General features: G+C 38.0%; 1 protein-coding gene across 1 annotated transcript in view; it reads right to left on the reverse strand.

The window, feature by feature from the left end:
• Positions 1 to 417: 417 nt before the first annotated feature.
• The window catches only part of LOC110194438 (dehydrogenase/reductase SDR family member 4-like), a 35,832-nt gene continuing 11,312 nt past the window's right edge, over positions 418 to 24,937 (reverse strand). Inside the window, exons 6-8 of the mRNA XM_020966829.2 lie at positions 10,376 to 10,510; positions 9,770 to 9,825; positions 418 to 1,019 (exon numbers count right to left, since the gene is read on the reverse strand). Of these exons, the coding sequence (XP_020822488.1) occupies positions 905 to 1,019; positions 9,770 to 9,825; positions 10,376 to 10,510 (306 nt within the window). The 3' untranslated portion in view covers positions 418 to 904. The remainder of the gene's footprint in view (positions 1,020 to 9,769; positions 9,826 to 10,375; positions 10,511 to 24,937) is intronic.

A 24,937-nucleotide genomic window follows, 5' to 3' on the forward strand; every position in this document is an offset into this window, starting at 1 on the left:
CCACATGGGGGCTTTAAGGCCGGGCTAGACTCAGGTTTCGGCTTGAACACGTAAAGCTCTCTCTCTTCGTTGGGGGAGTGGGGTGAGGAGTGGGATCTGTGAGATGGGGTTTCTGTCTTCCCTTCTTCCTTCTCTTAGTCTGATCTGACATGTCTCCACCGGTGTGTGCCTGCTAAGAGTAGCTCCCCAGGAAATTCCCGTGGCACCTTCGTCTTCCCTGGCTCTCAGCTTGGCACCTCCACCTCTTTAGCATCACACTTGCTTGGGAGGTAGCCCCGAGCAAGGAGGTGTAACACTGCCTTTGGGAGGCTCTCTTGAGTCCTGTATAGCCTTGCCCAAGAAAAAAAAAACCAACTGCCGTTAGTTTCCTTTATTTCCCAAATGACGAATCAACCAGCCAAAAAAAAAACCCAGCGATCATTTACTTATTTTTCAAGTTTATTTGATTTTTAATGGCACAGAAATCAGAGATTTGCCCCTTCCCCCACTGTCTCCCCGGGTCTTTCCATCCTACCTCCAGTGTTTCTAAGTCTCTTTTCTCTTCCCTGTCCCGGACTTAGTTTCAGTCTTCACTCCCTCTTCCCTGCAACTGGGTTTAGTGTTGCAAAAAGTAGATGGGTGGATTTGGTCTAGAAAAATGAGTACTTCAGCTCTACCTTCGTTCTCACGTAGAGTTTTATACAGGACAGATTCCCTTAAGGACGACTTTTATTCCCATACATGGCAAATAGAGGGAACCCTGGCTGCTTACACAGGCCATTTTTTTTTTTAAATCCAGGGAAGTCAGTAGGATGGGCAAGGTTAGAGAAAATGAATCTCCGAACTCAGAAGTCGAGGTCCAATCTTGAGCCCTCTCTTCATTATAGATAGCTGCTAGAATCTCAGGGTGTTCTTCCTAGGCTGATCAAAGACGGGAACGGGCCCCTCCAGCCACTACTATTGTTTCTCCCGAGATGTAGCTAGCATCCGGTGAACACAGGAAAGACACGATGCCTGCACATTCATGAGGTTCACCCAGCCTGGGAAACAATCATAATCATAATAATAAGAATAATTACAGTTCACATATTAGCACCTTATGAAACCTCACTGGATCCTCACAATAGTCCTCAGAGGGAATAGTAAAAATGGGGGATACAATCAAGTGGCTTGGATACCTTGACCCAGCTCTTTCTAGTCAACTGCCCAAAGCAAATAACATTTGTTTGTTAACAGGTAGCAAATAGATTTCTAGGTACCAGCCTAATCTGTTCCCTCTCCTTAATCTGTATCTGAAAGGGTTTTGTAAATACATGGTTTTAAGAAATACAGTACTACTACTACTACTACTACTACTACTACTGAAGGCAGTGTGATATGTAGACTTGTAGTTTGGAAGAATTAGGTTCAAAACCAACCTCTGACCCACTGACCTAGTCCTAAACTATGCTTCTAGCAACTCCCCAGGATTTAGATACTAAATTATATGAACAGATGGCCATCTTTGGTGGAGAGAGGTCTCCAATAGCAGGAATTCTCCTGTATTGATGAAATCACAGATATGTCATGTGTTTGTGTAATAATAATAATTCTACTAAGTAGATTCCTCATCTTGGTGACCCTGAGTTCTTTAAAAGGAATATACACTCTAGGAGGTCTTACCAAACTGGAATAGGATTCAAGTACAGACTAAGTGACAGACAGTACATCTGTCCTCTGAGAACCAGCCTAGCTAAATTCAGGCTCATCAACAGATTGGCCTAAAACTGATGAATATTTTGGTTGTAGCAACTCTCAAAGACCACCTATGATGTCACAGATGAATTGCAATAGGCATCACCGGAGGGTAAACCCATACTGATGAAATCATAAGCTGTTGAAGAATTATAGGAGTAATATCATAATAAAATAATTTGGATTTTGTTCAGACTTGCCCTGTGAGTACATTGATGTACAGAGCTAAAGTAAGGGAATCCCCTCTACCAATGAAGACTAGCAAATACTCAGTAACTTACAGACTTAGAGAACTGCTTTAGGGAATTGGGAGGTTGAATTTTTTGCTCAGAGGCAAGCCAGTCTAGATGGGATAGAGATGGCATTTGAACCCATATTTTTTTGACTCTAAGGCTGACATTTTACTTTTATATCACACTGTCTTGCTGTTATAAAATGATGATGACAAATTACAGGTTTACATTGCTTTAAGAAAACTCAATATAAAAAAACTAAAGTTTTGTTGTTCAGTCATTTTTCAGTAGTTTCTGATTCTTCCTGACCCCATTTGGGGTTTTTTTGGGCAAAGATATTAGAGTGGTTTTTCATTTCCTTGTCCAGCTCATTTTACAGATGAGGAAACTGAGGCAAACAAGGTTAAATGACTTGCCCAGGGTCACACAGCTAAGAAGTGTCTGAGGCCAAATTTGAACTCATTGACAATGAGTCTTCCTGACTCCAGACCTGGTACTCTATCCACTGTGCTACCTAGCTGTCCCTATAAATAAGGGGTAGTGGTAATTATTTGTATTACAAAGGGTTCTTCCCTTCACTAAAGATGACACTGAGAACTTTCTTTTTTTTTCACAATAATAATAAAATTTATTTCTGCATTTGGCAAAGTCATTTTTTTCCAGCCTATGTTCTTTAGGTGCCTTTTTTTGTTGTTTTTTTCCTTTTTCTTTTCTTGTTTTTTTTCCACATGCTTTTGAGTTGAAAATTTTTCTCCCTTTTCCTACCCCCCCCCAAGATGGCGCACAATCTGACATAGGCTTTACATTTACATACCCATTAAACATATTTTCACATTAGTGAAGTTGTAACTAAAAATTAGAACCAATAGGAGGAACCATCAGAAAGATGAAACAAAACTCAACAGAAGGTAAAAATAAGTGATAGCGATTCGACCTCCATAGTTCTTTCTTTGGATGTGGACAGCATTTTCCATCCCAAGGCCTCTGGAGATGTCTTAGATCCTCATAATGCTGAGAAGGGTTCAGTTTAACAATCTTAGTCATTGCATAACGTGGCTGTTATTGTGTACAAAGTCCTCTTGGTTCTGCTCACTTCACTCAGCATCAGACCATGTAAGTCTTTCCAGGTTTTTCTGAAGTCAGCCTGTTCATCATTTCTTATAGCACAATAGTATTCCATTACATTCATATACCACAACTTGCTCAGCCATTCCCCAATTGATGGGCATCCTCTCAATTTCCAATTCTTTGCCACCACAAAAAGAGCTGCTATGAATATTTTTGTACATGTGGGTCCTTTTCCCATTTGTTTGATCTCTTTGGGATATAGCCCTAGAAGTGCTATTGCTGGATCAAAGGGTATGCACATTTTTGTAGCCCTTTGGGCATAGTTCCAAATTGTTCTCCAAAATGGTTGGATCATTTCACAACTCCACCAACAATGTATTAGTGTTCCAATTTTCCCACATCTTCTCCAACATTTATCATTTTCCTGTTTTGTCATGTTGGCCAATCTGATAGGTGTGATGTGGTACCTCAGAGTTGTTTTGATTTGCATTTCTCTAATCAATAAATTTAGAGCATTTTTTCATATGACTATAGATGGCTTTAATTTCTTCATCTGAGAACTGTCTGTTCATATCCTTTGACCATTTATCAATTGGGGAATGGCTTGTGTTCTTATAAATTTGTCTTAATTCTCTATATATTTTAGAAATGAGGCCTTTATCAGAGAGACTGGTTGTAAAAATTCTTTCCCAATTTTCTACCTTCCTTCTAATCTTAGTTGCATTGGCTTTGTTTGTGCAAAAACTTTTCAATTTAATGTAATCAAAATTATCCATTTTGCTTTTCATAATGTTCTCTATCTCCTGTTTGGTCATGAATTCTTCTGTTCTCCATAGATCTGATAGGTAAACTATTCCTTGTTCTCCCAGTTTACTTATGGTATCAGCCTTTATATCTAAGTCATGAACCCATTTTGACTTTATTTTGGTATATGGTGTGAGATTTGGGTCTATGCCTAGTTTCTGCCATACTCTTTTCCAGTTTTCCCAGCAGTTTTTTTCAAAGAGTGGGTTCTTATCCCAGAAGCTGGGGTCTTTGGGTTTATCAAATAATAGATTACTATAGTCATTGACTACTGTGTCTTGCATATTTAACCTATTCCACTGATCCACCTCCCTATTTCTTAGCCAGTACCAAGCAGTTTTGATGATTGCTGCTTTATAATACAATTTAAGATCTGGAATTGCTAGGCCACCTTCCCCTGCATTTCTTTTCATTAGTTCCTTTGATATTCTGGACCTTTTGTTTTTCCAAATGAATCTTGTTATTATTTTTTCTAACTCTATAAAATAATTTTTGGTAGTTTGATTGGTATGGCACTGAATAAGTAAATTAGCTTAGGTAGGATTGTCATTTTTATTATATTAGCTCGGCCTACCCATGAGCAACTGATGTTTTTCCAATTATTTAGATCTGATTTTATTTGTGTGAAAAGTGTTTTGTAATTGTGTTCATAGAGTTCCTGGGTTTGTTTCGGGAGGTAGACTCCTAAATATTTTATAATGTCTACAGTAAGTTTAAATGGGATTTCTCTTTCTATCTCTTGCTGTTGGGCTTTGTTGGTAATATATAGAAATGCTGATGATTTATGTGGGTTTATTTTATAGCCTGCAACTTTGCTAAAGTTGTTTATTATTTCAAGTAGTTTTTTACTTGATTCTCTAGGATTCTCTAAGTATATCATCATGTCATCTGCAAAGAGTGATAGCTTTGTTTCTTCTTTGCCTATTCTAATGCCTTCAATTTCTTTTTCTTCTCTTATTGCTAAAGCTAAGGTTTCCAGTACAATATTGAATAACAGTGGTGATAATGGACATCCTTGTTTCACCCCATCTTATTGGAAATGCTTCTAGCCTGTCCCCATTACATATAATGCTTGCTGAAGGTTTTAGATAATGCTATTTATTATTTTAAGGAAGACTCCATTTATACCTATGCTTTCTAGTGTTTTTAATAGGAATGGGTGTTGTATTTTATCAAAAGCTTTTTCTGCATCTATTGAGATGATCATGTGGTTTCTGTTGGTTTTGTGTTGATATGCTCAATGATGCTGATAGTTTTCCTAATATTGAACCAACCCTGCATTCCTGGTATAAATCCTACCTGGTCATAGTGTATTATTCTTGTGATAAGTTGCTGCAATCTACTTGCTAGTATTTTGTTTAAAATTTTTGCATCTATATTCATTAGAGAAATTGGTCTATAATTTTCTTTCTCTATTTTGACTCTTCCTGGTTTAGGTATCAACACCATATTTGTATCATAAAAAGAATTTGGTAAGACTCCTTCTTCACCTATTTTCCCAAATAGTCTATATAGTATTGGAATTAATTGTTCTTTAAATGTTTGATAGAATTCATGTAAATCCATCTGGCCCTGGAGATTTTTTCCTAGGGAGTTCATCAATGGCTTGTTCAATTTCTTTTTCTGAGATGGGGTTATTTAAGTATTTTACTTCCTCTTCGTTAATCTGGGCAATTTATATTTTTGTAAATATGTATCCATTTCACTAAGATTGTCAAATTTGTTGGCATATAGTTGGGCAAAATAATTCCTAATTATTGTTTTAATTTCCTCTTCCTTGGTGGTAGCTTCACCCTTTTCATTCTTGATACTAGTAATTTGGTTTTCTTCTTTCTTTTTTTAATTAAATTAACCAAAGGTTATCTATTTTATTGGTTTTTTCATACAACCAGCTCTTAGTTTTATTTATTAGTTCAATAGTTTTCTTAATTTCAATTTTATTAATTTTTCCTTTGGTTTTCAATATTTCTAATTTGGTGTTTAGTTGAGGATTTTTAATTTGTTCTTTTTCTAGTTTTTTTAGTTGTATGCCCAATTCATTAATCTCCTCTTTTTCTATTTTATTTATGTAAGCATTTAGAGACTTCCCGTAAGAACTGCTTTCGCTGCATCCCATAGGTTTTGGTATGTTGTCTCATTATTGTCATTCTCTTGAATGAAATTATTGATTGTTTCTATGATTTGTTGTTTGACCCAATCATTTTTTAGGATTAGATTATTTAGTTTCCAATTATTTTTTAGTCTATCTTTCCATGGCCCTTTATTACATATAATTTTTATTGCATCATGATCTGAAAAGGATGCATTTAATATTTCTGCCTTTCTGCATTGGATTGTGAGGTTTTTATGCCCTAGTACATGGTCAATTTTTGTGTATGTGCCATGTACTGCTGAGAAAAAAGTATATTCCTTTCTATCCCCATTCAGTTTTCTCCAGAGGTCTATCATACCTAACTTTTCTAATGTTCTATTCACCTCCTTAACTTCTTTCTTGTTTATTTTGTGGTTAGACTTATCTAGTGCGAGAGGGGGAGGTTCAGGTCCCCCACTAGTATAGTTTTGCTGTCTATTTCTTCCTGTAACTCCCTGAACTTCTCCTGTAAGAATTTGGATGCTATACCATTTGGTGCATATATATTTAGTAATGATATTACTTCATTGTCTATGGTGCCTTTTAGCAGGATGTAGTTTCCTTCCTTATCTCTTTTGATTAGATCTATTTTTGCTTTTGCTTTGTCTGAGATCAGGATTGCTACCCCTGCTTTTTTTACTTCAGCTGACATAATATATTCTGCTCCAGCCTTTTACCTTTACCCTGTATGTGTCACTCTTTTTCAAATGTGTTTCCTGTAAACAACATATTGTAGGATTATGGTTTTTAATCCATTCTGCAATCCATTTCTTTTATGGGAGAGTTCATCCCATTCACATTCACAGTTATGATTACTATCTGTGTCTTTTTCTCCATCCTTTCCCCCCATTTATGCTTTTCTTTCTCCTTTTTCCTTTCCCCCTTCACTAGTGTTTTGCTTTTGACCACCGCCTCCTTCAGTCCCTTCCCCTTTTATTATCCCTTTCCCTTTTCTTCCCCTTTAGTCTTACTGCTGCTTCCCTCCCTTCTTTCCCCTCCTCCCTTTTCTTTCCCCTTTTCCCTCCTACTGCCTATAGGGCAAGTTAGATTTCTATACCTAACTGATTATATTATGCCCTTCTTGAGCCAAATCTGATTAGTAAGGTTCAAAAAATGCTCCCCCCCTTCTTTCCCTCTGCTGTAATAGGATTTTGTGTCTTTTCCTGTAATGTAATTTACCCTTGTCTGCCTCCTCCTTTCTCAGTACATTTTCTAAGATCAGATTGATCCATTTAACCCACTTGATTAGATTTTTTTTTATCATTACATCAAAGTCAACTAATATCCACCCTCTTTATGTATACTCCTTTAACAAGGTGTAATAACAATACAGTTCTCAAGGGTTGCAAGTCTCATATTCCCTTGTAGGGGTTTAAACAGCCCCCCCCTTATTAACAACATATTGTATCTTTCTGTCCCATTTACCTTTTTAAGTCCTTAGTACTTGAAGATCAAATTTTTTGTTGAGCTCTGGTCTTTTTATCAGGAAAGTTTGGAAGTCTCCTATTTCATTGAATATCCACCTCCTCCCTTGAAAAATGATGCTCATTTTTGCTGGGTAATTGATCCTTGGCTGCATTCCAAGCTCCTTTGCCTTAGGAATATCATGTTCCATGCCCTGTGGTCTTTTAATGTAGAAGCTGCAAGGTCCTGTGTAATCCTGACTGTGGTTCCATGATATTTAAATTGTTTCTTTCTGGCTGCTTGCAGCACCTTCTCTTTCATCTGGTAATTTTGGAATTTTGCTATTATATTTCTTGGCGTCAATTTGGGATCTCTTTCAGGTGGTGATGGTGGATTCTTTCTATGGTTATTTTCCCTTCTGGTTCTAGGACTTCAGGGCAGTTTTCCTTTATGATTTCCTGAAAGATACTGTCCAGGCTCTTTTTTTCATCATGATTTTCAGGTAGTCCAATAATTTTTAAATTGTCTCTCCTGAGTCGATTTTCCAGGTCGGTTGTTTTACTGATGAGGTATTTTACATTTTCATCTATTTTTTCATTTTTTTGTTTCTGTTTGACTGATTCTTGCTCTCTCATAGAGACATTAGTTTCCATTTGTCCAATTCTAGTTTTTAACAGATTGTTTTCTTCTGTTAGTTTTTGTACTTCCTTCTTCAATGGCCAATTGTGTTTTTTAGGGACTTGTTTTCTTCAGTGTATTTTTTTTCCAATTGGCCAATTGTATTTTTGAAGGACTCTTCTTACCTCTCTCATTTGACTATTAAAATCCTTCTTGAGCTCTTCTAAGAAGGCTTTTTGGGCTTCAGACCAGTTCATATTCCCTTTTGTTGTTGCAGATGTGGGTTTGTTGACAATGTTGTCCTCTTCAGAATTTCTGTCTTGATCTTCACTCTTCTCATAATATGAATCTATGGTACGTTTCTTTTTACTCATGGTGTTTCTTTATTCCCTGGCCTTTAAAGAGATTGAGCTCTCCTGCTGGGGAACAGAGGGTACTGACCCAAGCTTCTTGTGTTGGGAGCCTAGGTCTTGGTCACTGGCTTTGCGTGCTGGGGCCTCTTATGCTGGGAATTGGAGGCTGTAGGTTTCTGGCAGCTTACCTTATGTTGGGCTGGAATCAGCAAGGCTGGAACTTTCAGGCAATTCTAGGTTGCCTGCTTTTCCTTTCCTTTAGCTTTCTTCAGCTCCTTTTAGATGGGTGCTGCAGGATGTTTATCTGCCTGGGGCCCCCTGCAGTGTTGTCTCCCTCATTTCTGCTAATGCACTGGGAGATTCCTTTGCAGTGGAGTGCTGAGGCTCCTGGTGGTTTTCTGAGCTGGTTTCCACCGGTTCCCCCCACCCTCACTGAGGCACATGGAGGTCCAGGTGTTGGTGTTTGCCTGCTCTACCACCTGGGCTTCAGGATTTCTTCACAATTGGAGGCTTCAGGGCTCCTACAGCTCACCTGGTGTTGGGCTGGAATCAGCAAGACCAGGGCTTTAGGAAGCCTTTAGGTTGTTTTCTTCACCTCCTTTCAGATGAATGCTGCAGGGTACTTGTCTGCCTGGGGCCCCTTGTAGTTCTGCCTCCCTTATTTTTGCTGAGGCACTGGGAGACCCGTTTGCTGGGCTGCTTCACTGCTGCTTCTTGTCTTTCTTCTAGTTCAGGTGTTCCAGGGTTTTTTTTTCCAGGGTAATATTTTCTGGGTTTTCAGAGGTTGATAGGGGAGAGTGAGAGCAACTATCTTTTCACTCCGCCATCTTGGCTCCCGGACAGAACTTTCTTTAAATAGCAACATTCTCTAGTACTATCAAAATATGTTTTGATTTGGCACAATTTAGTTTATAGGCAGTTTTTCTTTTCAGAAATTCACTTATTTTTTAGAGTTAGACACACCAATGACCACCATCATTACTGTATGTTTATCTATTCCCCAAACATGTTTCATTAAATATTCATTCAACAAACATTTCTTAAGTGCTTATTATGTGTCAAGTTTTGTGGAAGGCAAAGGAAAGAGCCAAAGATATGTAAGACATGATTCCTGCTTTCAAGGAGTTTACAATCTAGTGGGAGGGAGAGAATAAGACATACACATAGCTAAATATAACAAAAATTAGAATAGATCAAGGTATAAAAGGAACATAAAGTATTCCTTCAACAAACATTTATTGAAATACCTACTTCTTGCTTGTTTGCAATGGCCTAAAAGCCTTTAAATGTTTTCATATACTAGCATTAGTGACTTGTGTTCTGTTGTGGTGGATGGCACCACCACTCCCTTGATGTTCTGTGATACATCTGGGTTGACTGGGTGACTAGCCCCTTGCAGTACTTCTCCTTCCTAACCCATCTACTCACCAAATGAAGATCCTTACCTGGATATCTTCAGGATATTCTTGATTTGGGTCTCATTAACCTTGTTTTCCCAGAACTGTTGGGAAAAGGGAGACACTGGCATGACATTGCTTTTGTCTAAGAGGAAGAGACTGAGGGACATTGAGGGAAAGGGACTGGCTTTGGTTTTTACCAAAATGATTTAGTATTAAAAGCCAAATGTAACATCACCTCATCTTTTTCCTCCCCTTTCCTACTTATTCCCAGAGGCATCTTCTGCTCTCCTATTTTATATTTCTCTTTTTTGATCACTTTCTGGCTAGTCACTCCATTGGAGATAAGAAAGGTTACATGTGTCATCCCTGAAGGGGACACAGAAGAGATGGGGATGGAGGCTTTGATCCCTGTTTTCACCCCATATGTCACAAAAGAGAGGTAGGGGAGGGATGATAAGGCAAGGGTGTATCAGGAAGGCCAGGCTATTAGACAAGGAATTGGGGAACTTAAGAGACAGATTTGGTCTCCTCCCTTGAACCCCCCCCCCCAAGAAGATAGCCATCTCTCAGGAAAAGAAGAAGAACATCAGTAGGGACTCCCAGTGGGTGGACCCTGAACCTCCCTTCCCCCTCTGTCTTACCGATCCTTACCATGGAGCTGAAGTTGGTCTTGATGAGACCTGGTGCCAGGCAGTTCACTCTAATGCCCATTGGTCCCAACTCATTAGCAAAGTTCCTGGTGAGTGCCAGCAGGGCTGTTTTGCTGACATTATAGGGGCCCAGGAGCTAGATGAATGGAAAGGAAAAGTGTGGTAGTTTGTTTTTCTAGTTTCTATTCATTTCTGAGTTTTCTAAGTGAGGAGGTGGATAGAATCCTTATAACTCTCTTTTAATGAAACATAAAATCATTAAGACTTGCTGGAATAGCTCTGGCCATATTTCTTATTACCTTATTCAAAAGGGCCAGGGCAGACAAAAGGGTAGTGGTGGTGGTGGTGGTGGGTGATGATGATGAGGTAGTATTGAATATTAAGAAAATGTAGGGGCAGCATTCTGGGAAGATGGTGAAGGTCAGAAATTTTTAGGTTCTCCAGATTTCTTCCACAAACAGAAAACCACCACAAAATGAACATAGACCAGCAAAAATAAAGGGGTAAAGCAGGTGTCCTCCTAAGATAACTTGAGAGGACCTCAGAAAAGACAAGACCTCTAGGGGCTGAGGTTTGGCTTGAGTGAAGTGTAGATACCTCCAGGCTGACTCCACTGAATCAAATAAGCAGCAGGCCTTGGGGTAGCTGTAGGGAATCTTACTAGGCCTCAAGAAACTTCACCTTACAAGAAGTTAAGGAGGTGAATAGAATCTTTTTGAAAAGTTAGATATGATAGACCTCTGGAGAAAATTGAATGGGGATAGAAAGGAATGTATCTTTTTCTCAGCAGTATATGGCACCTACACAAAAACTGGTAAGTATTAGGGCATAAAGCCTCACATTCAAATGCAGAAAGGCAGAAATATTAAATGCATTCTTTTCAGATCATGATACAATAAAAATTACATGCAATAAAGGGTCATGGAAAGATAGATTAAAAATTAATTGGAAACTAAATAATCTAGTCCTAAAGAATGAATGGGTCAAACAAAAAGACATAAAAACAATTAACAATTTCATCAAAGAGAATGACAATAAGGGGGCAGCATACCAAAATGTATGGGATGCAGCCAAAGCAGTAGTTGGGGGAAATTTTTTACCTCTAAATGCTTATGTGAATAAAATAGAGAAAAAGTAGGTCAATGAATTGGGCATGCAATTTAAAAAGCTAGAATAAAAATTTAAAATCCCTAATTAAACACCAAATTAGAAATTCTGAAAATCAAAGGAGAGATTAATAAAATTTATGAATAAGAAAACTATTGAAATAATAAATAAAAAATAGCTGGTTTTATGGAAAAACAAAAACAAAAAAGACAAACCTCTGGTTAATTTGATTAAAAAAAAAAGAAAGCCAAATTATCAGTATCAAATATGAAAAGAGTGAATTCATCACCAATGAAGAAGAAATTAAAGCAATAATTAGGAGCTATTTTACCCAACTGTAGGCCAATAAATCTGATCTAGTGGCCTAGCCATTCCAGATCTTAAATTGTATTATAATGCAGTAATCATCAAAACTACTTGGTACTGGCTAAGAAATAGAGTGGTGGATCAGTGGAATAGGTTAGGTATGCAAGACACAGTAGTAAAAGACTATAGTGATCTACTATTTGATAAACCCAAAGACTCCAGCTTCTGCGATAAGAACTCACTATTTGACAAAAACTGCTGGGAAAACTGGAAAATAGTATGGCAAAAATTAGGCATAGACCAACATCTCATACCATATAGCAAGATAAGGTCAAAATGGGTACATGATTTAGACATAAAGGGTGATACCATAAGCAAATTAGGAAAGCAAGAAATAGTTAACCTGTCAGATCTATGGAGAAGGGAAGAATTTATAACCAAACAAGAGATAGAGAATATTATGCAGTGCAAAATGAGTAATTTTGATTACATTGAATTTAAAAAGTTTTGCACAAACAAAACCAATGCAACCAAGATTAGAAGAGAAGCAGAAAATCGGAGAAGAATTTTTATAGCAAGTGTTTCTGATAAACGCCTCATTTCTAAAATATATAGGGAACTGAGTCAAACTTATAAGACTACAAGCCATTCCCCAATTGATAAATGGTCAAAGGATATGAACAGGCAGTTTTCAGATGAAGAAATTAAAGCTATCTATAGTCACATGAAAAAATGCTCTAAGTCACTATTGATTAAAGAAGTGCAAATTAAAACAACTCTGAGGTACCACCTCACACCTATCAGATTGGCTGGTATGACAGAAAAAGAAAATGATAAATTTTGGAGAAGATGTGGGAAAATTGGGACACTAATGCATTGCTGTTGGAGCTGTAAACTGATCGAACCATTCTGGAGAGCAATTTGTAACTGTACCCAAAGGGCAATCAAACTGTGCATACCCTTTGATCCAGCAATACAACTACTAGGTCTGTATTACAAAGATGTAAAAAAGGGAAACGGACCTATATGTACAAAAATATTTATAGCAGCTTTTTATGTGGTGGCAAAGAGTTAAAAATTGAAGGGATGTCCATCAATTGGGGAATGGCTGAACAAGTTGTGGTATATGAATGTAATGGAATACTATTGTGCTACAAGGAATGATAAGCAGGCAGATTTCAGAAAAACCTGGAAAGATTTATATGAACTGATTGCTGTGTGAAGTGAGCAGAACCAAGAGAACATTGTACATAGTAATAGCAACATTGTGCAATGATCAACTATGATTGAGCTCTTTTCAGCAATGCAGTGATCTAAGACATTCCAAAAAAATTATGATGGAAAATGCTATCCACATCCAGAAAAAGAACTCTTAAGTCTGAATGCAGATCAAAGCATACTATTTTTACTTTTTTTTGTTTTTTGTTTTTCATGACTTTTCCTTTTTGTTCTATTTCTTCCTTCACAACATGACTAATGTGGAAATGTTTACATGATTGCACATATATAACCTATATCACATTGCTTTCTGTCTTGGGGATGGGGGATGGAAGGGAGGGAGGGAGAAAAAATTTTGAAACTCAAAATTTTATAAAAAAAGAATGTTGAAAACTATTTTTACATGTAATTTGAAAAAAAAATACTATTTAAAAAAAATTCACCTTACCAACTTTCACCTCATAGCTTCAGGAACTTTCACCTCACAAACTTTCATCTAAGGAACAGAAAATGCCTGAGTGGAGACCTGAGGCCTAGGGCAACATTACCCACAAATTGGGATTAAAACTTGATTATATAATAAATTGCTAAAAATAAAATAAAACAAAATAAAAATAAAAAATGAGTAAGCAAAGGAAAAAGAACCGAACCATAGATAGTTTGGTGTAAAAGAAGATCTGGGTTCATATTTAGAGGAAGATAATGACATTAAAAAAAGCTACTCCTACTCCAAGCAGTAATGTTAAATGGTTACAAGCAAAAAAAAGAGTTCTTGGAAGAACTTAAAAAGGAATTCAAAAATCAAATAAGAGAGATTGAGGAAAAATTAGGAAAAAAATAAACAATCCAAGAAAATTATAAAAAGAAAGTTAATCAATTAGAAAAAGAGGTCCAACATCTCAAGGAAGAAAATAAGTCCTTGAAAACTAGAATTGGGCAAGAGGAATTGAATTACGTTATAAGATATGAAAAGAATCTGAAACATTTCATTAGAAGAACAACTGATCTGGAGAACAGATTAAGGAGAAACAATAAAAGAATTGTAGGACTAATTGAAAGTTATGACAAAAAAAGAGTCTAGATACAATATTACAAGAAATTATTAAGGAAAATTGCCCTGAAGTTCTAGAATAAGAGGGTAAAGTAGAAATAGAAAAAATCTACCACTCACCACCTGAAAGAGATCCCAGAAGGAAACTTACAGGAATGTCATAGTCAAGTTTCAAAACTCTCAAGTTAAGGAAAGAAATATTGCAAGCAACAAGAAAAAAAATCGTTTTAATACTGCAGAGGTAGAATCAGGATTTCACAAGACCTAGCAGCTTCTACACTAAAAGACCATAGGTCTTGGAACATTATTTTTTGTTTCAGGCAATTGGGGTTAAGTGACTTGCCTAGGGTCACACAGCCAGTAAGTGTCAAGTGTTTGGTCTGAGGCCAGATTTGAACTCAGGTACTCCTGACTTCAGAGCCAATGCTCTATCTACTGCTCCACCTAGCTGCCCCCGGAACATTACATTTTGAAGAACAAAAGAGCTGGGATTGTGTCAAGAAGAACTTACACAGCAAAGTTGAGTATAATCCTGAATGAAAAAGAAAGGATATTTGATGAATTGAAAGACTTTCAGGTATCTGTAACAAAAAGGGCAGAATTCAATGGAAAATTTGATATAAAAGATCCAGAAAAAATACAAAAAACCCCATCAAAGATTAATTATAAGACACAGATTGATGTCAAACTGTTTACTTGATCTATATATGAAAATGTTATCAGTATTCTTAAAACTGTTGTCATTACTAAGGTAGTTTGAAAGAAAGGTTGGGGCTAAGTTGTGTGTGATGAGGTGATTCTATAAAACAAAATCAGGAAAAGGTAAAAGGAAGCGATTATATTATAAAAATGGGGTATGAAAGGAAAAGCTAATATAGAAGAAGCAGATTGGGGTATAGGGCTGGTAATGTTGGAACCTTACTCTCATCTGGATTGAAGAGGAAACAAAGTATACATCTGGAAGGGTATAGAAGTCTTCTGAAGATGTAAAGAGGTAAGAGACAGAGCCATGAAAGCAGAATAAAGGCAGGGACTTTCCTGAGTTCTCCCCCAAATCCCTCCAAATACCTTTAAAAATGACTCTAAGCAAATTCTAGTGCCGCAGAAAATAAATTTACAGCCAAGACAATTTGGAAGATTGGCAGGAAAGGTCTGTTGCATCAGGGTGAGAGAGGAGCGCAGTCCAGTGCAGGATATGGCAGCACAGACTGTGCCCCAGCAAACTGGGAGCAGGCTTCAGGGTGACTGAATCATTGGCAGCAGTGGCAGTTTCCAGACCTCTCAGCTTCCAGACACCTTAGACACCTTAGAAGGTCAGCAGGAAAGGTCCGTTACACCTGGGTCACAGCAAATTAGGAGCAGGCCTTGGGAGTGACTGAATCAGCAGTGGCAGTAGCTCGCTGCCCACAGACAGTAAGGGAGTCAAACAACTGGTCAGAAAGAGAATACAGTAATCTTTTTGCTAGCACCGAGGCAGGACTCTGTTGCTTTACCCATATTCGGATCTGAATCACAGTCCTGGGCGGCAGTCCCAGGGCAAGGAAGAGGACTAGCGTAACAGAGCTTGTGGCCACAGTGGAGGGGGGGACCTTCCTCACAATTTCAGGGCAGAAAAGAGTGCTTGTGATCAGTCACAGACCAGAAAACAGGCCAAGAAAGTAGTAAACACCTCTCTTTAGATCATACTACCTTGGAAGAACTGAAAACTTATAGGTCCCTAGAAGTATCTCTGAAAACAGCTGCACACAAGAATACTTGCAGCAGCTCTTTTTGTGGTGGCAAAGAATTGGAAATTGAAGGGATGCCCATCAACTGGGGAATGGCTGAACAGGTTGTGGTATATGAATGTCATGAAATACTATTGTGCGATAAGAAATGATGAGCAGGCAGACTTCAGAAAAACCTGGAAAGACTTGTATGGTCTAATGCTGAATGAAGTGAGCAGAACCAAGAGAACATTGTACACAATAACAGCCACATTGTGTGATGACTAATATTGATAAACTTAACCCTTCCCAGCAATACAAGGATCTAAGACATCTCCAGAGGCCTTATGATGGAAAATGCTATCCACATCCAAAGAAAGAACTATGAAAGTTGAATTGCTATTTTTTTTCTCTTCTGTTGAGTTTTGTTTCCTCTTTCTGGTGGTTCCTTCTATTGGTTCTAATTCTTCCTTACAACATCACTAATGTGAAAATATGTTTAATAGGAATGTATTATGTATAGCCTATATCAGATTGTGCGCTATCTTGGGGAGGGTGGTGGGGAGGAAGTGGGAGAAAAATTTTAAACTCAGAAGCATGTGGAAGAGATTATTGATAAATCAAAATAAATTAATAAAAATTTTTTTTAATGAGGTAAAAAAAAATAAAGGACATATGAAGAAAGACAATATCTGCATCCAGAGGAAGAACTAATGAATAGAAGTATGTATAGAATAATTTTACATATATATACTTATTTGTGTGTAATGGTAGCCATCTCTAGGGTGGGGGGGGGAGTGGAAGGAAGAAAGAAAAGGAAAAAAATAGAAATTTATGTGATAATTTTATTGTATATTTGGAGGGAATAGCAAGTTATAAAAGTAGATTTGCAGTTTCATGTGCAATGATCTTTTTTATTATACTGTGTTATGTAAATGCTTGTTTTGTTCCATGAATTGAAAATAAAATAAATTAAAAAAAAAAAGATGAAGAAACTAGGGGGAAAAAAAGATACGTGGCAGCTAGATGGCACAGTGGATAGAGCACCAGGCCTAGAGTCAGGAAGACCTGAGTTCAACTCTAGCCTCAGACACTTACTAGCTGTGTGACCCTGGTTAAGTCACTTAACCCCAATTGCCTCCCCCCTCCCCCAAAAAGAGAGAGAGAGATGTTCATATGACAGGAGCACTGTGATATACTAAATAGAGAGCTACCCTTAGAGCCAGGAAGACCCAAGTACAAGTCTTGCCTCTGACTCATAATGGCTGTGTGGCCCTGCGTAAGTCACTGTAAGGGCTCTAGACAATTCTCTAAAAGACTAGAAGTTGAAGAGAAGGCAATGATCTGTATTGGTAGAGGGAGTTTCTTCATCTGGGCATTCCTATACCAAATGAAATCACAGGTAGGTCTAGGTGAAGAAATCCAAGGACCAGAGGGATGGAATTTTGGTGAATGTCAACAGAGGTAGAAATAGAAATGATATTGTTGGCATATACTCTAGGCATATACCTGGACAGGAGGAATAAATAGATGAGAAGATTAAGAAACATAACAGCTGCTTGACGTAGAGACATGTTTGGATGATGGACTTCAATCATTTGGGACATTTGCCCATTATTTGGTAGCTCCTTCTCTGCCCAAAGCAGGAAAACTTCTAATTTGGAGGAATCAATGAATGGAATTGCTATCCTTGAATTGATTTTTGCCAACAAGGAGGCACTGGTTGCTAAGTAATAGTGATAAGAACTTTTCAGGGAAGTGGTCACTCCATTTTTATCGTTGTGACAAAGAAAAATGGGAGAGTCAGGCATTACATTGCATATTTCCTGAATTTTTGGACAGTAGATTCTAAAAGTGTTCAGAGAATGATTATTAGGATCATATAGACTTAAATTCTATAGGAGAAGATAGCTGAGGAAGAATAGGAAACTCAGGAATGAAATTCTGAAGATACACAAAGAAACAATTTCTCTGAGGAGAAGGGGGGCTAGTTGTCTAAGGAGACCAATGTGGATGCATAGAGAATTCCATGACCAATTTAGATTAAAAGAAGAAAACATGTAGAGAAAATGGAAGCTAGGAAAGGTAATGGGGGATGAATACAAAAGTAAGGCATGTCCTTGTTAGAATAGTGCTAGGAGCACTAAAATGTGATGTGAACTTAGGCTAATAAGAAAAACTAAGAACAAGGAAAAAGTTGGTTTTTAAAAAAAAATTACATTGGAGAAAAGATGACCAAAGAAGGCAGATGATGATAACAGTTGGAGAGAAGGTAAAGCTGCTCAATTTTTAATTTCTCTGTCTCTCTCTCTCTGTCTCTCTCTCTCTGTCTCTCTCTCTCTCTCTTTCTCTCTCTCTCTGTCTCTCTCTCTCTCTCTCTCTCTCTCTCTCTCTCTCTCTCTTAAATATCAAGCAGTCTTTGGGTTAAGAAGAGCAGAACAGAAATAGCTAATAGGGAGTTGAAGCCAAGATAGATTGAAGCCCAAGATAAGTGTGAACACTGGAAGAAATTATATTGCTGTCCTTGATCAATTAATCAACCAACAAGCATCTATTAAGTACTTAGTGAATGCTGGGGATGCAAAAAAAAAAAAAAAGCAAACTCCTCAGGCCTTGATGAACTACTGCCCAGGAAACTGAAAGCATGAGAAGATGTATCTGCTGAGTAAAGTCAACAAGCTTTGAAAGGCCAAGGAGAGGATTTTTGGGTCATGTGAGAAATGAGAAAGTGGACTAGACATGTTCTCTGATTAACTCTGACCTCTCAAACCTCTCCAAAACAGAAATTATGCTCCAAAACCAAAAGTAACTTCAACTATCTCCATGATCAAGGACACCCAGAATCCAAAATAAGGTTAATAAAAACAAACCATGAACTGATGCTCACTGACCCTGAGCTCACTCAGCACCCCTCATTGCACAGGCTTTTAACAAAATCCAAATCCGTACTCTAGGGTCCCCTCTCCCTGTCCCTCTTTTCAGTGCTGAGGGGACCCCAGCTGTAGGCTATGGAAATTTGCTTTGACAGCCAGTACTGCAATAGTGGGTGCCACAGGAGCCCTCCAGGAGCAAGACTGTCCTGAGGCCATGTGAGACAGTCGTCTGGTTGGAACCAAACTGTGGTCAGTAGACAACCCTACAGCACCAGCTCCAAACTGCTCAGGTGGGGGGCAGTCAGCCCTGTAGCAACAGGATAAAAACTGAGCAAGAGAGGGAGCAGGACAAGACATTGCGTGTGTGTATGTGGGACAGGGGGATGCTGTGCAGCACTCCACTACGCCTGAAGAAAAGTACTCAGCAAGCAAGTGGGGCCAGTCCTCTCTACCCAAAATGCACCTGGGACATAGACCTAGGCTGGTGATTTGTAAATCGCCTAGTGTAGAAAGAGGCTGAGATACTCTGAGATTGAACTCCCAAGGAAACCATCATCAGAGGGGAGATAAAATATGAACAATAATAGAAAATAAGGGTGCTGGGGATGGAGGGAGGGGAGACTGAAATTACCAAAGTTTCAGGGAAGAAGAAAACTCAAAAAAATCTAGAATATAAGCAGAAAAAACAGCAAGGAAAGGAACATGGCTTCCAGACTACGAAGGAGTTTTGGCATCTATGAAGAAGTACAGCAAAACAAAGAAAAATGATCCAATGCTTGATGATACAGACTACTCTGTAGAATGTGAGAACATGGAATTATAACATGTTGTTCCTGAGCGGTTCGAAAGAGAAATGAGAATTATGAGAGCATAATTTACGGCCTACATAGCAAAAATAATGGGAAGAATAGAAAAACTGGAATCTGTAATAGCAAGTCTCACCAAAGAAGTGAAAGAGAAAGAGAACAATAGAATGGTAATACAAATATATAGAAATAAGGGACAATCTAGAAGAAGAAAATTTAAAAAAAAACCCAACAATGTTAAAAGAAGATATACTTACTAGGCAAGCAAAACATGCTTGTCTTGAAGAAAGGATGCAAAGAGACAAACTAAGGATTATAGCTCTCTCAGAAGAACATGACAAGACAAAGAACATGAACACTATAATGCAAAAAATAATTCAAGAAATTGCCCAGAACTTTTGAACAGAAAAAATGAAATACCATTTGAAAGAATTCATAGGTCACCTCCAGAAAAAAACCCAAGGATGCAAACTCCAAGATACATAATAGATAAATTTAACAATTCAATTCAGAAAGAACAAGTGATCCCGAGAAAGACTTCCAGATACAAAGAAAAGGAAATTTGAATGAAAACATTCTTCACCCACCAGAAAAATCAGGAGGGAATGGAATAATATGTTCCAAAGAGCAATGGAGCTGAAGATAAAGCTCAGGGTAACCTACTCTGCAAATCTGAGCTGAACCATAAATGAAAGAAGATGGACATTCAATAATAAAGAGACATTTGAAACATTTTAGAAAGAAAACCAGAACTGAAGAGATTATTTGCTCCTCAAACACCCCAGATAACAGAAATGCAGGCGGACTGACTGAATGCAATAGCCAAGGACAGCAACAGCAACAGCATGATAGCAGAGAGACTAATAAGAAACTTTTTTCTAAATGTACACATAGGGACAGGGGTGAAGGAGGGAACCTGGTGGCGATCACAGCGGAGAGGCAGGCCTAGGGCATTATGAACAGAATCTGGTGACATCTTGTCTACAGGTGAATAAAGAATTTTTGTGGGTCTACAATACAACATGGAAAGGTATGTGAAAGGGGAGAAGGGAAGGAGGATAGAAAGAAATGTGATGTGCTTGGGTCAAAATGAGGGCAAGGTGACCCTTGTGGTCTCAATAAGAGAAGAGCATGTAGAGGAGTGAGTGAAGAGAATGATGGAAGGACTGAAGCGGGGAGAAAAGGGGACCTTATTTTGGCAGTGGGAAGGGGTTCCGCTGACAAGCGCATTTATGAGTGAAGAAAGAGGTTCTGTGAAAGGTGATAGGGACCTTGAACTGGGTGTGGTCTGGAAGATTTGGTGCTATAAAGAAATGGAGGGCTTGGAATATGATATTCCAGGAGGCAAAGGATCTAGTATTACTGCCAAGAATAACTCATCCAGCAAAACTCAGCATAATGCTACAGGGGAGAAAAGACATTTAAGGAAATAGAAGATTTTAAAGCATTCCTGATAAAAAGACCAAACTTGAGTAGGAAACTTGACATTGAATAGAGGCCTTAAGAGAAGTAAAATAAGGTAAACATGTGGGAGAAATCATAAGGGAATAAACAAGATTAAACTGTTTACATTCTTACATATGAAGAGGATACATGTAAACCCTCAGAACTTTATCATCTGAAGGAATATAATTACATAGAGGGTCTGAGTGTAATTCTGTTATTTTGGAATGATCTCAAAAGAATAATTAGGATGGGGAAAAGGAATGCATTGGAAGAAGAGGGGAAGGAAGAGGAAGAATGGGGAAAATTACCTAACATAAATGAGGTACCCAAGGAAGAGCTTATACAATGTAAGGAACCGTAGGGGTGGGGTGGGGAGTGGGCAGCACTTAAACTTTACCCTCATCTGAACTGGTTTAAGGAGAGAAGAACAAACATATACACAGAGCTGGGTATAGAAATTCATCTTAGCCAATAGGGAAGTAGGAGGGAAAGAGATTACTAAGAGAAGGGGGTAAGGAGAAGAGGGAGAACAGACTAATAGAGGCAGTGATCAGAAGCAAAACAGACTTTTGAGGAGAGGACAAGGTAAAAAAGAGAAGGATAAGTATAAGAAAATAGGATGGAGGGAAATACATAGCAATCATGACTGTAAATTTTAATGGGATAAACTCATCCATAGAATGGAAGACAACTGGAGAATGGGTTAGAAACCAGAATCCAACAATACATTGCTTACAAGAAACACACCTGAAACAGAAAGATATACATAGAGTTACAATAAGAGGCTGGAGCATTATGTATTATGTTTCAGCTGAAGTAAAACCAAAAGCAAGCATCATATGTAACAGGGATACACCAGAATCTTTCTCAATCAATACAGGAGTGAAGCAAGGATGCTCACTCTCCTCACTATTATTTTACATAGTTCTGGAAATGCTAGCAACAGCAATAAGACAGGAGAAAGAAATCAAAGGTATTAATATAGGTAAAGAGGAGATACAACTACCCTTATCTGCTGAAGATATGGTAACATACTTGGAAAACCGTAGGGAATCTGCAAAGATTTTAATTGAGACAATTAATAGCTTCAGCAAAGTTACAGGTTACAAAACAAATCATCAAAAATGAACAGCATTTCTACATAATAATGGCAAAACATCAAAAAGTAGTAAGAAATGCAAATCAATCCTGAGGTTTTAACTTCATATCCTGCGAAGCAGCAAAATTTACTAAAAAATGGCAATAATTAATGCAGAGGTTATGGAATGATAGGCACACTAATATATCATTGGTGGAGCTGTGAAATGATACAACCATTTTGGAAAGTAATTTGGAATTATGCAAATAAAGTGACAAAAATGTCCATGCCCTTTGAACCAGAAACTCCATTACTGGCTTATATACCAAGGAAGCCACTGATAAAAAGAAAATCCTCATGTACTTCAACATATTTATAGGATCACTTCTTGTGATAGCTGATAATTAGAAACAAAGTAGATTCCCATCAATTTGGGAACAGCTACATAAATTGTGGCACATGATTATTACGGAATATTACTGTGCTGTAGTAAATGATGTGTGTGATGAACACAGGGGAGCATAGAAAGATCTATATGAACTGATGCAGAGTGAAGTAAGCAGAGCCAAGAAAACCATCTCCACAATAAACGGAAAGAACAACTACACATCAAAGAAGGGAATGTAACAAAATTATAAAGATCAAGCAGGACTTGAATGAAGAGATATTAGAAGACACCTCCAACTCACCCTCTGTGGAGATGGGAAGCTCATGGGTGTTGCATATTTCACAGGTTTTCAGACTTTTTCAATGTATTGATCAGTTATACGTATTTTTTTCTTCTAAAAAAAAGCCACTACTATTTTTTTTATGGGATGTCTTTCTAGGAGTGGGTCAAAGAGGAATATTTTTGATAACCATGATGCTATAATAAACAGAAGTCATCAATAAAAACTAACAACAACAAAAAAGAATAGGAGAGCTATTATAAGACTCAAAAGGGACAAATACTATCCCAATTTTCCAAAAAGAAAAGAGAGAAGAGTCTGTAAAATATAGGATAGTGGGCTTGACTTTGATAACTGGAAATTTCTAGAACATATTATTAAAGGAATGGGAAAAGAATAGAAAGTATAAGTCACAGAGAAGATGGTTTCACAAGAACAAGTCAAACCAGACTAATCTACTTTCTTTTTCTAGGTATCCAGGTGGCATAATAGATTTAACACTGGGCCTACCATCAGGAAGGCCTGAGTTTGAATGCAGCGTCAGACACTTACAAGCTATGTGACCCTGGGCAAGTCACTAAGCTGCTGCCTGACTCAGTTTCCTCATCTGTAAAACTGAGATATTCCTCCCTTCCTACTTTTCAGATAGAGTTACTAGATCAGGGGAATGCTATAGGTATAGTTTAATCTTTAACGAAATCTTAACAAAGCAATTTGACAAAATAGCTGGAGAAATTATTATTATTAATTTTTGGCTAGGCAATGGGGTTAAGTGGCTTGCCCAGGGTCACACAGCTAGTAAGTGTCAAGTGTCTGAGGCCAGATTTGAAGTCAGGTCCTCCTGACTCCAGGGCCGGTGCTCTATCCACTGTGCCACCTAGCTGCCCCTAGAGCAATTCTCATAGACAGGATGGAGAAGTGGGCTAAACCAGTGGTGTCAAACTCAAATAGAATCCAGGTCATTAATCTACATATTAAGATCCCATCTGCTATATATCGACTTAGTTTTAAATGGACCCTTTATTTTGTTAAATATTTCCCAATTGTATTTTAATCTGGTTTAGGCTGCATTCAGGAGTGTTGTGGGTTGCCTGGGGCCCACAGGCCACGTATTTGACAGCGTTGGCCTAAAAAACGGGACAGTTAGGTAGATTTGCAACTGGTTGAATGACTGGACCCAACGGACAGTCATTAATGACTCTGTGTAAATTTGAGTCTCTCGTGAAGTGCCCGGGGATCTGTGCTTGAGCCTGTTCAGATGAACTCTCTTCATTTACTTATATAAAGGCATCAATGACAAGTCTATCAAGCTTACACTTATTTAAATACTTAGAACGGATAGCTAACATTAAATGCCAGAGTAAAGATCCAAAAAGTTTTCAACAGAGATTACTGGGCTAAATTGAATAAGAAAAATCATATATATATATATATATATATACATACACACACATATATGTATATATACACACACATAATAGTATAATAATTTAATAGAGACAAATGCAAAGTTCTACAGTGAGGCCACAATAACAAATTAACTTCACCAATGTAGGGTGGAGGGGGTTGACATCACTAAGCAGCATTTCATAAGAAAGAGATCTAAAGGTCTTAGTGGGCTGCAAATGTAATATAACTTAACCGAGTGATGTAGCAGTAAAAAGGAAAAAAAAAAGACTGATATGATCTTAGACTGAATCAGGAGAAGCATAGGAGCTAAACAGAGACCAAATAACGTAGTCAATATAGATCTGGTTTAGGAGTCAGGAAGAACTGAGTTTAAGTCCTGCCTTGATCCCTTCCTGGCTGTGTAACCCTGGACAGGTCATTTAAATTTAGCTTCACAGAGTCTTAGGTAACTCTCTCAGATGATTAGCTTCTTTCTGGGGGATAGCGGGAGAAGGAGGCAATCAGGGTTAAGTGGCTTGCTGAGGGTCACACAGCTAGTAAGTGCCTGAGGCTGGATTTGAACTCAAGTCCTTCTAATTGGAGGGCTGGCGTTCTATCCACTGTGTCACCTCGCTGCCCCTTCAGACAATTAGTTTCAGAGTAGGTGCTGCTCTGCATTGGTAGAGGGAAGCTTTCTAATACAGATGAAATTGCAGGTCCCACTTAAAAAAAAAGAAGTACTGTGGGTTAGGAAGGGGCTAGTGCCCTGGTCAGATCAGATCTGCAATCCTGGGCTCAGTTCTGGATACAACATTTAAAAGACACTAATTAATAGGATAATGCCTAGAGGGAAGGGAATGAGAATCATGGCCCAGAGAGAAGGGAGTCATACTGGTGTTTAGGAAGAAAGGCGAT

This window comes from Phascolarctos cinereus, unplaced genomic scaffold (assembly GCF_003287225.1).
Source record: "Phascolarctos cinereus isolate Bilbo 61053 unplaced genomic scaffold, phaCin_HiC Scaffold_3;HRSCAF=262, whole genome shotgun sequence".
Lineage (NCBI taxonomy): Eukaryota > Metazoa > Chordata > Mammalia > Diprotodontia > Phascolarctidae > Phascolarctos > Phascolarctos cinereus.